Source organism: Engystomops pustulosus, chromosome 6 (genome assembly GCF_040894005.1).
Source record: "Engystomops pustulosus chromosome 6, aEngPut4.maternal, whole genome shotgun sequence".
In the NCBI taxonomy this organism is placed as follows: domain Eukaryota; kingdom Metazoa; phylum Chordata; class Amphibia; order Anura; family Leptodactylidae; genus Engystomops; species Engystomops pustulosus.
The window spans coordinates 158,676,309-158,689,038 of NC_092416.1; the positions used below are offsets into that span (position 1 = coordinate 158,676,309).

The 12,730-nt window shown below is 42.2% G+C and overlaps 1 protein-coding gene across 1 annotated transcript in view; it reads right to left on the reverse strand.

The window, feature by feature from the left end:
- Positions 1-8,292: 8,292 nt before the first annotated feature.
- Positions 8,293-12,730, reverse strand: part of LOC140064817 (bactericidal permeability-increasing protein-like) — a 29,796-nt gene continuing 25,358 nt past the window's right edge. The window contains exons 12-16 of the mRNA XM_072112061.1: positions 12,112-12,182; positions 11,210-11,252; positions 10,105-10,168; positions 9,938-10,014; positions 8,293-8,433 (exon numbers count right to left, since the gene is read on the reverse strand). Of these exons, the coding sequence (XP_071968162.1) occupies positions 8,353-8,433; positions 9,938-10,014; positions 10,105-10,168; positions 11,210-11,252; positions 12,112-12,182 (336 nt within the window). The 3' untranslated portion in view covers positions 8,293-8,352. The remainder of the gene's footprint in view (positions 8,434-9,937; positions 10,015-10,104; positions 10,169-11,209; positions 11,253-12,111; positions 12,183-12,730) is intronic.

Below are 12,730 nucleotides of genomic sequence, written 5' to 3' on the forward strand. Positions count from 1 at the left end.
CCAGCTGTCCTGCCAGCCTGTCCCAGAGCCCAGCATCCCTGACAGCCTGCCCCAGAGCTCAGCTATCCTGTCAACCTGCCCTGGAGCCCAGCTATCCTGCCAGCCTGTCATAGACCTCAGCTATACTGCCAGCCTGCCCTGCAGCCCAGCTATCCTGCCAACCTGCCCTGGAGCCCAGCTATCCTGCCAGCCTTCCTCTGGAGCCCAGCTATCCTGCCAGCCTGCCCTGTAGCCCAGCTAGCCTGCCAGCTTACCCTGAAGTCCAGCTATCCTGCCAGCATTCTCCGGAGCCCAGCTATCCTGCAAGCCTGCCCCAGAGCCCAGCTATCCTGGCAGCCTGCCCTGGAGCCAGCTATCCTGCCAGCCTGCCCTGGAGCCCAGCTATCCTGCCAGCCTGCCCTGGAGTCCAGCTATCCTGCCAGCATTCCCCTGGAGCCCAGCTAGCCTGCCCTGGAGCCCAGCTATCCTCCCAGCCTACCCTGGAGCCCAGCTATCCTTCCAGCTTGCTCCGGAGCCCAGCTATACTGCAAGCCTGTCCCGGAGCCCAGCTATCCTGCCAGCCTGCCCCAGAGCCAAGCTATCCTGCCAGCCTACCCCGGAGCCCAGCTATCTTGCCAGCCTGTCCCGGAGCCCAGCTATCCTGCCAGCCTGCCCCAGAGCCCAGCAGTCCTGCCAGCCTACCTGGGGACTTTTCAGTTTTATGTTTCCTGTATTCTGATTTTGTTTTTTGTTGTTTCTGCCTTGTTTTCCTGTGTGTTGTTTTTTTGTAATAAATTTTTATACCAAAAATGCTTAAACCGGGAAATGCTTAAAAAAGAAGAGTACAATCTGTCCGTTACAATCTTTCTCTTCCTCTATGTTCCATGCTTAAAAACTGCATACAAAAGCTTAAATGTGGACACTCAGTCTTATTTAAGATGGTTAACATTTTTATAGTATGTTCATTTTATGTGTCTAGAATGGGACAACCTATATGGCTGCAATTAATAAAAATTACCACTGTAACAAAGGGGAATAATACATATATCTTTTCAAGGAAAACATTCATAACTATGTTGGCTAAGACAACAGTGGATATGGGAGTCAATTCTTGCCCCTATAAAACCATTGGGAAAACCAATCGATTTTCATGTCAGCTAGGAGTCTTTGCACTCAAGCTTTTCATGAATTTCCCCATCCCCACCAGTTTTCTGGCTTCCTAGGCTTGCACACCACTGTGGGCGTGTCGGTCAAGGAACGGGCAGGGAGAAGGGTGGGCAGAGGGCAGGCCGGGGCATGAATACCCAGCCCACCATATATACTAAAATCTCAGGCAGAGTTTCGAGAGACTAGAGCAAAAAACTCCACTCCATAAAAATATATGTTTGAAATAAAAATGTTTTTGGAAATGTCTTACATAACCTATGAAGGTCTATAACAGATTTGAAGCTACTCCACATACTATTTTGCAACCTGAGCTTAATATAAAAGTCTCTTCTAGACAAGCTAGGTTCTAGAGTTATCCTTAAAAGCTACTGTAAAGGGTTGGGCAGCATTCCATGTATCTTAAATAAAAGCCTTAAGCTAAATATTGCTTGACGGGTTGTCATGGCAATGAGTGGGGCGTGAACCACAGCCAAATTCCAGTGCCAAGTCTCACTGGTGAACCTGCCTGTAGATTGAGAAGACACCCCACGCCTACATGTCCCATGACAATGGGTAGAAAAGATGCAGACTTCATGTCCTGCCAATAAGGAAGCAATTACATATTCCGTATTGTCACATTGAAATAAGATGATGGTACAATAACCGTACATCGCAACAAAGATACACGGAAATGTCATCTGATTACTAATCACTAATCACAGTCAGTGCTTTCAATGCATTTTACAAGACATTCCCAACATTATTTTAAGACTACCCTACTTATAACATTCCTTTCATAAAGATGTCTAGCGGAGGGGAAGGTGGAGAATTTTACAAACCTTGTGCTGCACAATAAATTGATGACATATTCACGAAAGGGTTAAAACGGTTTTGCATTTCCTACTGTTAAAGTGCTTTGGGGAAACCCTTAATCGTTACCTAGTGAAAATATAGTGGCTTTTTCCATAATTCTTCATTGACCTGGGTTATCATGAGTTTATTATCAGAACTCATGAGTTGCGATGAGCAGACCCAGACCAAATCAGCACCAATCGTGGGGGTTAATGGTGTTAAATGTTTAAATTACTTTGATCACATGCTGGAAATCACATGCCATCGGCACCAAGCACCATCATTTTGGGGTACAGTCATTGCCCAGTGACTCAATTGCACAATCCTCCCCAAAACGGCGGCACCCTGCACAATTTGAATTGAATGAAACTATCTTGGGTCCGCTCAGCAATACTCATGTGATACATACTTCAGAGGAATGGCTTACTAGACACCATTAGGCTATGGGTCAGTCAAGGGCATATTATAGACCCATTTACTATACTGTGATCAGGTGATGTATATTTTGGGGATGATAAAACATTGCATACATCAGTGCTGGGATAGGGCTTATTGGACCCACCATGTCAATTATTGTGTGTTTCTTTGGTTGGATCTCTGGAGTACTTTTGTGGCCCAGTCTGACACTGCTACAGTAAAACCAATATTATAGGGCACATAATAATTATTATACCCCAGCCCGGCTCCCCCTCCTGTTTAAAGATCGGGTTTAAAGAAAATTACACAATGATCATGTACTCAGTATGTCCTACAAGGAATGGTAACCAGAGCCATGGATTGAGCCATCCCCATACAGACCGGGTGTTTGCTGCACACTGCTGTATACTCCCAGGGTTAACACCTGTGGGGCTAAAAATGTTTTTTCCCTGGTGACAATCTGAGTTTCAAATTTTTTTGTGTAATGGGAACAAGGATTATCAATAAAGCTTTATTACAGACACTTTACAGCTGACTATAGTAAAGCATTCAGAGAGCTTCACCAGAGGTCACAGGGGACAGAGGGGTCTGTCTTTAACTAGGGGTCCTCTGTAATTCTGGTGTCCTTATGTAAGGGACCGCCTGTATGTCATTTTAACTTTTGCCGTGACAATAGCCACATCCTACAATTCATTTTGCTACAACCGTCACTATGAAGTGGTTGGGTCCCATTTTCCCATGGGGCCACAAAAGATAGTGAAGATGCCATTGTAGACTATGCATGGGTCCTTGAGGCCATTACCATTACGACACATGTTCCTTACAGGGATCATTAAATACTGATTGTTGTCATTTACCTGCTAATATACCGATAATTACCATCAATTTGTCATTTCAGTAATAAAAATGAAAGTTATTGGGAATCTCAGACAAAGAGAACACCCGTGTGATTCAGCCTTAGTATTCCTGTCTGGGAGCTTAACACGCCAATAATGCCATTGTTCATGTTGTATGATCCGGGTGTGACGTATTCATACATTCCTCTGCTGCTCCCGTTGTGATCAGGCTGCTTGTTAAAAATCGCATAGTCAGAATTCCGTGCGTGTAAAAGCTGCTGACTGGCGGAGCTGGAAACAGGAGTGCTAGCTTTATTATTACATGTCTACCGCAATGGGTGACTAAAAGCTTCACTACCGAGCTCGACACGCCTTTAAGAAGCCAATGCCAAAGTCATAGACATTAGGGGACCCAACCTTATAAAGTGTTTACGGGTGGGGGTATGAATCAGATATAATTCACACGTTTGGTCAATCCAGATTGCATCCGGTACTGAAAAGAAGAGAAGCTGTGATGTACTAGAACTATCTGAGAATGAATCTGAGTATTTAGAAGGCTTAGAAGATGGTTCAATTGTCAATCCAATATGGCTGCCATTCCAAGTTCAAAAGGGATTGTCATTATAAGGGGTGTATTTGGCTATAACGCTTTTCATGCAACGGTGTGAAGTCCACACAATGGTGGGATGGTGGTTCACCTGGACTGGTTATAAAAATTGGATAAAGACCCCTAGTGTGCCTGCTGGCTTTAATCAGAGAAAGATTTTCATCTATTAAAGTCGTTTTCCAGCCCCAACATATTCATAGCCTGAATAGGGGATCCGGTCTGCGGTTAACCTTAACTACCCTTACATAATGGATGGAGCTGTCTGCTTATTACTCCAATCCATGTGTAGCAGCACTGCTTTGATGGTATGATTGGTTTGATGGTTGCCATAATCTGTTTATTTTTGTGAATTCAGAGCGTTGGTCCCAAATTTATATGAAGTTTAAAGACTTATACTCAGTAGTAAGTTGTGGTTGGAAAACCTTGAGGGCATTAAAGGGGCTAAAGGGTCATGAACATCAGATCTGAATAGGTTTAACACTAAGGACCTCCACCGATTAGCTGGTTCTGGCAGCCTCCCTAGTCACAGGACTTATAATAGATAACTCAGATTTGAGAATATCTCTATTTTCTGTTTAGTGGTTTAAGTGTGTTACTGCATTTCAGCTCCCATTAAAACAATCCTTGTAGTGTCGAGTCGCAGTAATGTGGAGCCCGATCTGAAGTGGCAGCAGGACAGGCCTTTGGGTGCAGAATTTTGGGGAGCCAAATTCTGGCATCAGACACAGTGATGCCACGTCACTTTATAAATACATGTACAAGTAGATTGCACTTTATTTTCAGTGCAAAGTCAAACAGAAAACTGTCGCAAACACTTTAATAAATGTACGCCAGTGTGTGGAGTTATTATTATGTCATTGTATTATTATGGGATATGATAAGAGATCCAACTGGAATGATAAAGGATTCAGTATTGGAAGCTGCCCACTAACCCACTCCACACCTTCAAAATCCATAACTTTTTTATTTTTCCAAATAAAGAGCACTGGGTCAGCTTGTTTTCTGCATAACAAATTTCACTTCTTAGTGAGAGTTTTTAATATTCATGTCATGTACTTGGAAGTGGGAAAAAAAAATCCAAATGCAGTGAAAATGTTGAAAAACACAATGGAATAGATTAACTTACCTGTCGCGATCCCGGCTATGCGTTGTCCGACGAGGATTCGGGTCTGCCGGGATTCACTAAGGTCGTGCATCTAATTTCCTTCATGTGTCGCGTCCCCGCTCATTTCTGCCGGAGTTCACCTTCTTCTTCCTGGTGCATGTGAGTGCTTGATCATGTGACACAATTTTGTTTTTCAATTCCGCGGTTTGTTCGAATCAGTTGGGTTGCCCGACGGCATGCCCCCCCCCCCCATTTCTGTCACGTGTGGCAAAACCCCGGGGCAATTTGTCGAAAAAAGGAAATATTCGGGAAACCTGACAGAATCGCGGTCCACGGACCCTTAGTAAATGTGCCCCAGTTTGTCACTGGGCGATACCTAACATGTTTATAATGTTTACTGTTTATTTATATCAGTTCTAGGGAAAGGTTAAAAAAAATTCTACTATTTTTCAGACCCCCTAGGGTACTTTAACCCTAGATTGTCTAATTGACCGTAGCATATACTGCATCATTCATTACAATGTGGAAATCGCAAATTATGATGAATGAATTTAAACCAGATATCACAACCCCCCCCCCCATGATGTCACCGCCCCCCGATGCGCAATATGCAGCAAACAGCCACCATGTATGGGCCCGTGAGCCCTCTCCATACGCCCACAGCCATCATGTGACGTATTAGTATGTCGGTAAAGGGTTAAGTGAATTTATAAAAAAAAATCTTAATGTCTAGGAAGCAAACTTTTACAATTTCTAGAAATGGCTAAATAAACATAGTGGGGCTTATTTACTAGTCATTTGTGATGTAATGATTTTTCAGTGTTATCTATAAAGAGGTCATGTACAGGGAGGAGGAGGAGATAAGCTGTGACCTCATCTATTGTCAGTAGTGATGTAATGATGAGTCATTGTTATCTATATAGAGGTCATTGTACAGGGAGGGGGAGGAGATAAGCTGTGACATCATGTATTGTCAGTAGTGATGTAATGATGGGTCAGTGTTATCTATATAGAGGACATTGTACAGGGAGGAGGAGGAGATAAGCTGTGACATCATCTATTGTCAGTAGTGATGTAATGATGGGTCAGTGTTATCTATATAGAGGTCATTGTACAGGGAGGAGGAGGAGATAAGCTGTGACATCATCTATTGTCAGTAGTGATGTAATGATGGGTCAGTGTTATCTATATAGAGGACATTGTACAGGGAGGAGGAGGAGATAAGCTGTGACATCATCTATTGTCAGTAGTGATGTAATGATGGGTCAGTGTTATCTATATAGAGGACATTGTACAGGGAGGAGGAGGAGATAAGCTGTGACATCATCTATTGTCAGTAGTGATGTAATGATGGGTCAGTGTTATCTATATAGAGGACATTGTACAGGGAGGAGGAGGAGATAAGCTGTGACATCATCTATTGTCAGTAGTGATGTAATGATGGGTCAGTGTTATCTATAAAGAGGACATTGTACAGGGAGGAGGAGGAGATAAACTGTGACATCATCTATTGTCAGTAGTGATGTAATGATGGGTCAGTGTTATCTATATAGAGGTCATTGTACAGGGAGGAGGATTGAGATAAGCTGTGACGTCATCTATTGTCAGTAGTGATGTAATGATGCGTCAGTGTTATCTATATAGAGGTCATTGTACAGGGAGGGGGAGGAGATAAGCTGTGACATCATCTATTGTCAGTAGTGATGTAATGATGGGTCAGTGTTATCTATATAGAGGTCATTGTACAGGGAGGGGGAGGAGATAAGCTATGACATCATCTATTGTCAGTAGTAATGTAATGATGGGTCAGTGTTATCAATATAGAGGTCATTGTACAGGGAGGAGGAGGAGATAAGCTGTGACATCATCTATTGTCGGTAGTGATGTAATGATGGGTCAGTGTTATCTATATAGAGGTCATTGTACAGGAAGGGGAGGAGATAAGCTGTGACATCATCTATTGTCAGTAGTGATGTAATGATGGGTCAGTGTTATCTATATAGAGGACATTGTACAGGGAGGAGGAGGAGATAAGCTGTGACATCATCTATTGTCAGTAGTGATGTAATGATGGGTCAGTGTTATCTATATAGAGGACATTGTACAGGGAGGAGGAGGAGATAAGCTGTGACATCATCTATTGTCAGTAGTGATGTAATGATGGGTCAGTGTTATCTATAAAGAGGACATTGTACAGGGAGGAGGAGGAGATAAACTGTGACATCATCTATTGTCAGTAGTGATGTAATGATGGGTCAGTGTTATCTATATAGAGGTCATTGTACAGGGAGGAGGATTGAGATAAGCTGTGACGTCATCTATTGTCAGTAGTGATGTAATGATGCGTCAGTGTTATCTATATAGAGGTCATTGTACAGGGAGGGGGAGGAGATAAGCTGTGACATCATCTATTGTCAGTAGTGATGTAATGATGCGTCAGTGTTATCTATATAGAGGTCATTGTACAGGGAGGGGGAGGAGATAAGCTATGACATCATCTATTGTCAGTAGTGATGTAATGATGGGTCAGTGTTATCAATATAGAGGTCATTGTACAGGGAGGGGGAGGAGATAAGCTGTGACATCATCTATTGTCAGTAGTGATGTAATGATGGGTCAGTGTTATCTATATAGAGGTCATTGTACAGGAAGGGGAGGAGATAAGCTGTGACATCATCTATTGTCAGTAGTGATGTAATGATGGGTCAGTGTTATCTATATAGAGGTCATTGTACAGGGAGGGGGAGGAGATAAGCTGTGACATCATCTATTGTCAGTAGTGATGTAATGATGGGTCAATGTTATCTATATAGAGGTCATTGTACAGGGAAGGGGAGGAGATAAGCTGTGACATCATCTATTGTCAGTAGTGATGTAATGATGGGTCAGTTATCTATACAGAGGTCATTGTACAGGGAGGGAGAGGGGATAAGCTGTGACGTCATCTATTGTCAGTAGTGATGTAATGATGGGTCAGTGTTATCTATATAAAGGTCATTGTACAGGGAGGAGGAGGAGATAAGCTGTGACATCATCTATTGTCAGTAGTGATGTAATGATGGGTCAGTGTTGTCTATATAGAGGTCAATGTACAGGGAGGAGGAGATAAGCTGTGACATCATCTATTGTTAGTAGTTGATGTAATGAAGGGTCAGTGTTATCTATATAGAGGTCATTGTACAGGGAGGGGGAGGAGATAAGCTGTTACATCATTTATTGACATCATCACTGATTTAGCATATTATACATAGCTGGAGGCTGGTGGCTTATACTATAGGGATCTCACAAACCATGCAATAAAAGCTATTATTCCAATAAATTTGCTTTGTTTCAGGTTGTCCTATGACAAAAATCCATTCCGGCCCATTAAAAAGTGTTTATTACAATCCATGAGAATGATATGGAACTTATTATGGTCCATGGTCTGGGAGATTGGCCACCAGTTCTTTCCATGGTGTGTAGACCATGTCTACAGCCATCACTAGGCAGCCCTGAAATGAAATAACATAGGATTATTCTCTTGTAGTAGTTGAGATCCCACATCTATACAATAATTCTTTATAGTGTATTTTATCAGTATGTCTATGGAGGTTTGAAGGAAACCAGGATACACAGAGGAAACCCATCAAAACACAATGAGAATATCCAAACTCCAAGCGGATGCTGCGCTTGGATCTAGCACTGCCAGAGCCACTGAGCCATCGTGCTGCCCAGTAAATACAAAGATGCTTAATGCTGAATCTCCAAGAATGTGCATGGAGAACATTGTAATTCAGTCACTGTCTAGAATAACAGCTTTGTGCTACTTTGTGGACATCACCGTGGTCAGTGGTTAACACTACAGCCTTGAAGTGCTGGGGACCTGGTTTCAAGTCCCATCCAGGTCAACATCTGCAAAGAGTTTGTATGTTAATTCTATATTTACTGGTAGGTTGATTAGATTGTGTTCCCCATGGTTCCCCATGATTTGTCAAGTTCTGTGCAGCGCTGTGTAATCTGCGTGAGCTATATAAATAAGGAATTATTATTATTGTAGTGATTGGCGAATCATTTAAAATTTGATTCGATGAAGCTCCACCAAATTTTTCAAGGGATTCAGGTTGGGTCTCAATCATATCCAGTTATTCTGGAAATTCATATTTAACTCTATTTAGTCCTCTATTAATAAAATTGCACCATAAATTTTATTTACTACAAATATTAGAAATGAGCAATATTCTACAATTAGCACTTTCGGACGTATATGTACGTCGGGATATGCTGGCTGTTGCTGCATCCCAACGTACATGTACATCTCAGTGATTGCCTGGTTCAGAAGCACTGATCTGATTTTGGGTGGAGGCACCTGATTGGAGGCATCCTCCAGTGGGCCAAGACTCCATCCTAATACTGTATCCCAGAAGTATTATAGAAGATGACCTTATTTGGAGTCTGGAATGGTGTCGCCTATCCTCACTATTCTGCAGCCATCCGTTTCTGGGGTATTCAGATAATGTAATATTCCCTTTTGAAATAAAACATTGTCCTGGGACTTTTGACTCACCAAGTATATGGAAAGCTCACTAAATACTGGTTTTACAGATACACGGGGAGGCACAAATTTCCAGGAAAATGATAATGGGGACAGGTATAGATCATCAATGTCAGATCTATGATGGTCTCATCTCGCGCCCATTCAGTTCAAAGCAGAAACTTCTCTTTACGTGCATTGAGGTATGTGCTGCAATACCCAGCGCTGACCACTGTACAGGGAACGGAGCTAAACTCAAATCCTTTTTACATAAACATTCTTGTTGGTGTTGTCTGAACTGGACCTTTTAATAACGGGGGATCATTTCGGGCCCTTTTGCCAAGTATGTAATAGCTAGACCCTACTACAGTCCACATTTAAAAGTAGCATGCATAGGGAAAAACACCCAAAAAGTTAGACATTTCTGCAGAGGTCGGGTTTAGCACAATAGATGTGTCCCAGTGATTACAACACATTGATCTCACCGGATTGACCGTTATCGCTGGTTCCTTTAGAGTTACATTAGCAAGTGACGGCATGGGGATACCACCGCTCAGTCCCCCTGGAAGGAAAACACATATATAGTCTTACCATCACTTTCTGAAAGGCAAACATCAGTATTATGAGACTCTGACATGTAAGAGTCACTTACTGTTGATTTCCTGAACTACATGTTCCTTCAGCATGTGTCCCAGTGAACGCTCTAATTCTGGAATCTGGCGCATAGAGGAATAACATAATGAGATTACTGATATGGAGACTTCTAAATGGCAAGACTGGATGATACATTCATATAAAAAATCAATATCCAGCCAAGAGGCGTAAATAAAAACAAAAATAATTTTGCTTTCCTTTTCCGTCGCTCCTGTTGTCCAACGTCTACTGTGCCTTTGGTTGTTTACAGAGGCAGCAGCTTTCTTCCGAGTGTGTATATATGAATGTGGGTGATTGTAACTCACATGTGTGAGTATACAAGTATGTTAATTTTTTAAGTGGTAGGGGGGCCCCATTCAGAAGTCTAGTATTGGGTCCTGCCTCTCCTGGTTACATCCCTGAAAATAAGACCTCAGAGCTTTGTAATTCTCATGCCTTGTAGTGGCCTGACCTCTCATCTCAGTTGATCGTATACATTGGCATCTTCTAATATGGTGACTTGAAACATACCTATATTTTTTCATCAATATGGATGAGTTGACCTCTTCAAGTTTGGGTTTGAAGGGACTATCAACCCCACTGGTAACCCTGCCGATTGGTCCTGGCACCCATTTTGGGCATCACTCTTAAAATGCTAGCGGTGGGCATCCCCTTTTCTAGAGGATTGTCACTGTCCTTGACTTCATCGCCTTTATCTTCTGTCTGGTTGTGCTTGGTGGTGGTCTGAAACTTGGAACCCCCCCATCAATCAGCTGTCCTCAGTAGTCAATGATCAGAGAATATAGAACAGGGAGCAGACAGCTCCATTTTCAGTGTAGTGGCCAAACTGTGAAACTGCACCTCAGTTTCAAATCAATTGAGAAGAGCTGATATCCATTAACCTATTCTAGTCACCACATCGAGAACAGTGCCATCTTCTTTCAGCCATCATTACCCAATATTAAAAGGGTTGGTCACATATAAGAAACTTTACCTTCTTAATTATGATATAAGTGACCCTATAACCCTAGTAAAGTACATTCATCTTTACTCATAAGTTATCTAGATTTGTTGTGCTGTCAGTAAATATAGACTCATGATAAATCCACATCCTGTATACTTACAGAAGCTTCACCCACATGACTTCTGAAATTTTGGAAGTGAAAACTGGATAAAAAATAAGGAGACAGAACCTCAACCATAAGAAGGAATAGCAACATTATGGTATCATAGATAAGGCAACCCATATCTCTCATGACTATCTCTTGTGACAATCTCTTGGTTTCCTTAGGCCGCAAGTCTTAAAGAAATGTCAATATCTTGCCTCTATGATGGGATCATCCCAGTTCTGGTCAATACACCAGCAAAAAGTAAACCGTGATTAACATTGAAGTCTATGTAAAGATGGTCTTTCTCTAGCAGAGCCACTAAGATGAACCTAAAACATGACCTGAACATGATTCTAGGAGGATTCTTAAAGGACATCTACCACCAGGATTAAGGACTGTAAACCAAGCACACTTACATACAGGTGTGTGAGCCCTGTAACAGTATCTGCTCAGCTTCTTATGCCCTGTTTTTTTTTTTTTAAAGCTTTGAAATTTATGCAAATGAGCCTAAGGGGCTCCAGGCTTCATAGGTTTTATGGAGCCTAGAACCCCTCAGGGTCATTTGCATAATTTGCATAAAAAACAAGGGTATAGCAAGCTTAAAGTACAGAACCTACCAAAGGGGACACACACCAGTATGTCAGTGTGCTTGGTTTACAATCCTTGATCCTGGTGGTAAATGTCCTTTAAAGCACTGGTTGGTATTACAGGAGGAGTCTAATATTGGGTTTTTCAGGCATATCTGATAAAATGCAGGTTTCTTCTCTAGCGTGAACCCACATACATAGTGGTAGTATGACTCCCCTATTGCACATGCAATACTGATACCAGTTTTGTGGCTTTGTGCTGGCTGTCTTGGTCCTGTCTGAGATGCCTGCTCAGGCTTTCACTGGCCCCCCGTAATACCCTATATTTACCTCTGCAGAGTGAATGAGAGATACAATGTGAAATTGGATAGACGCATCATGTCAGCAATGAAAGTTGCTACCTGTGGAAGACAAGTCCTGTTAGTGTACAAAAATATGTAAATGAATAAAAGACTTGTAAATGTATAAGCGTATAAGCATGATGTATTGGGAAGGGTCCTGCGCAGCATTTACGGCAGTGGGCGTGAAACGGCCAGAAGTGGGCCGGCGCGGGGCGTTACTGTCCCTGTGCCGGCTCCCCTGCATATGATAAATATGCCCCAATGTGTCTAAGGGTGCGGTCACACGTGGCGTTTAATGCATGCGCTTAAAAATGCATTTCAACAGATGAAGAGAGATTCGCCTAATTAAACAGCTGTTAACACTTGTGTTTACAAAATGCATGCATTAACGCATACATTAGCATTTGCATTTTGTAAACACGAGTGTTAACAGCTGTTTAATTAGGCAAATCTCTCTTCAGCTGTTGCAATGCGTTAAACGCTACGTGTGACCGCACCCTCATAGATCCAAATTTCGATCTTTTTATTATGTAATTACAAATAAAAGTTATATTTTATTGGCCAAAGGGCCTCTCTTGCTGCTTAAGTGCAACTTTTGTTCTTTGTGA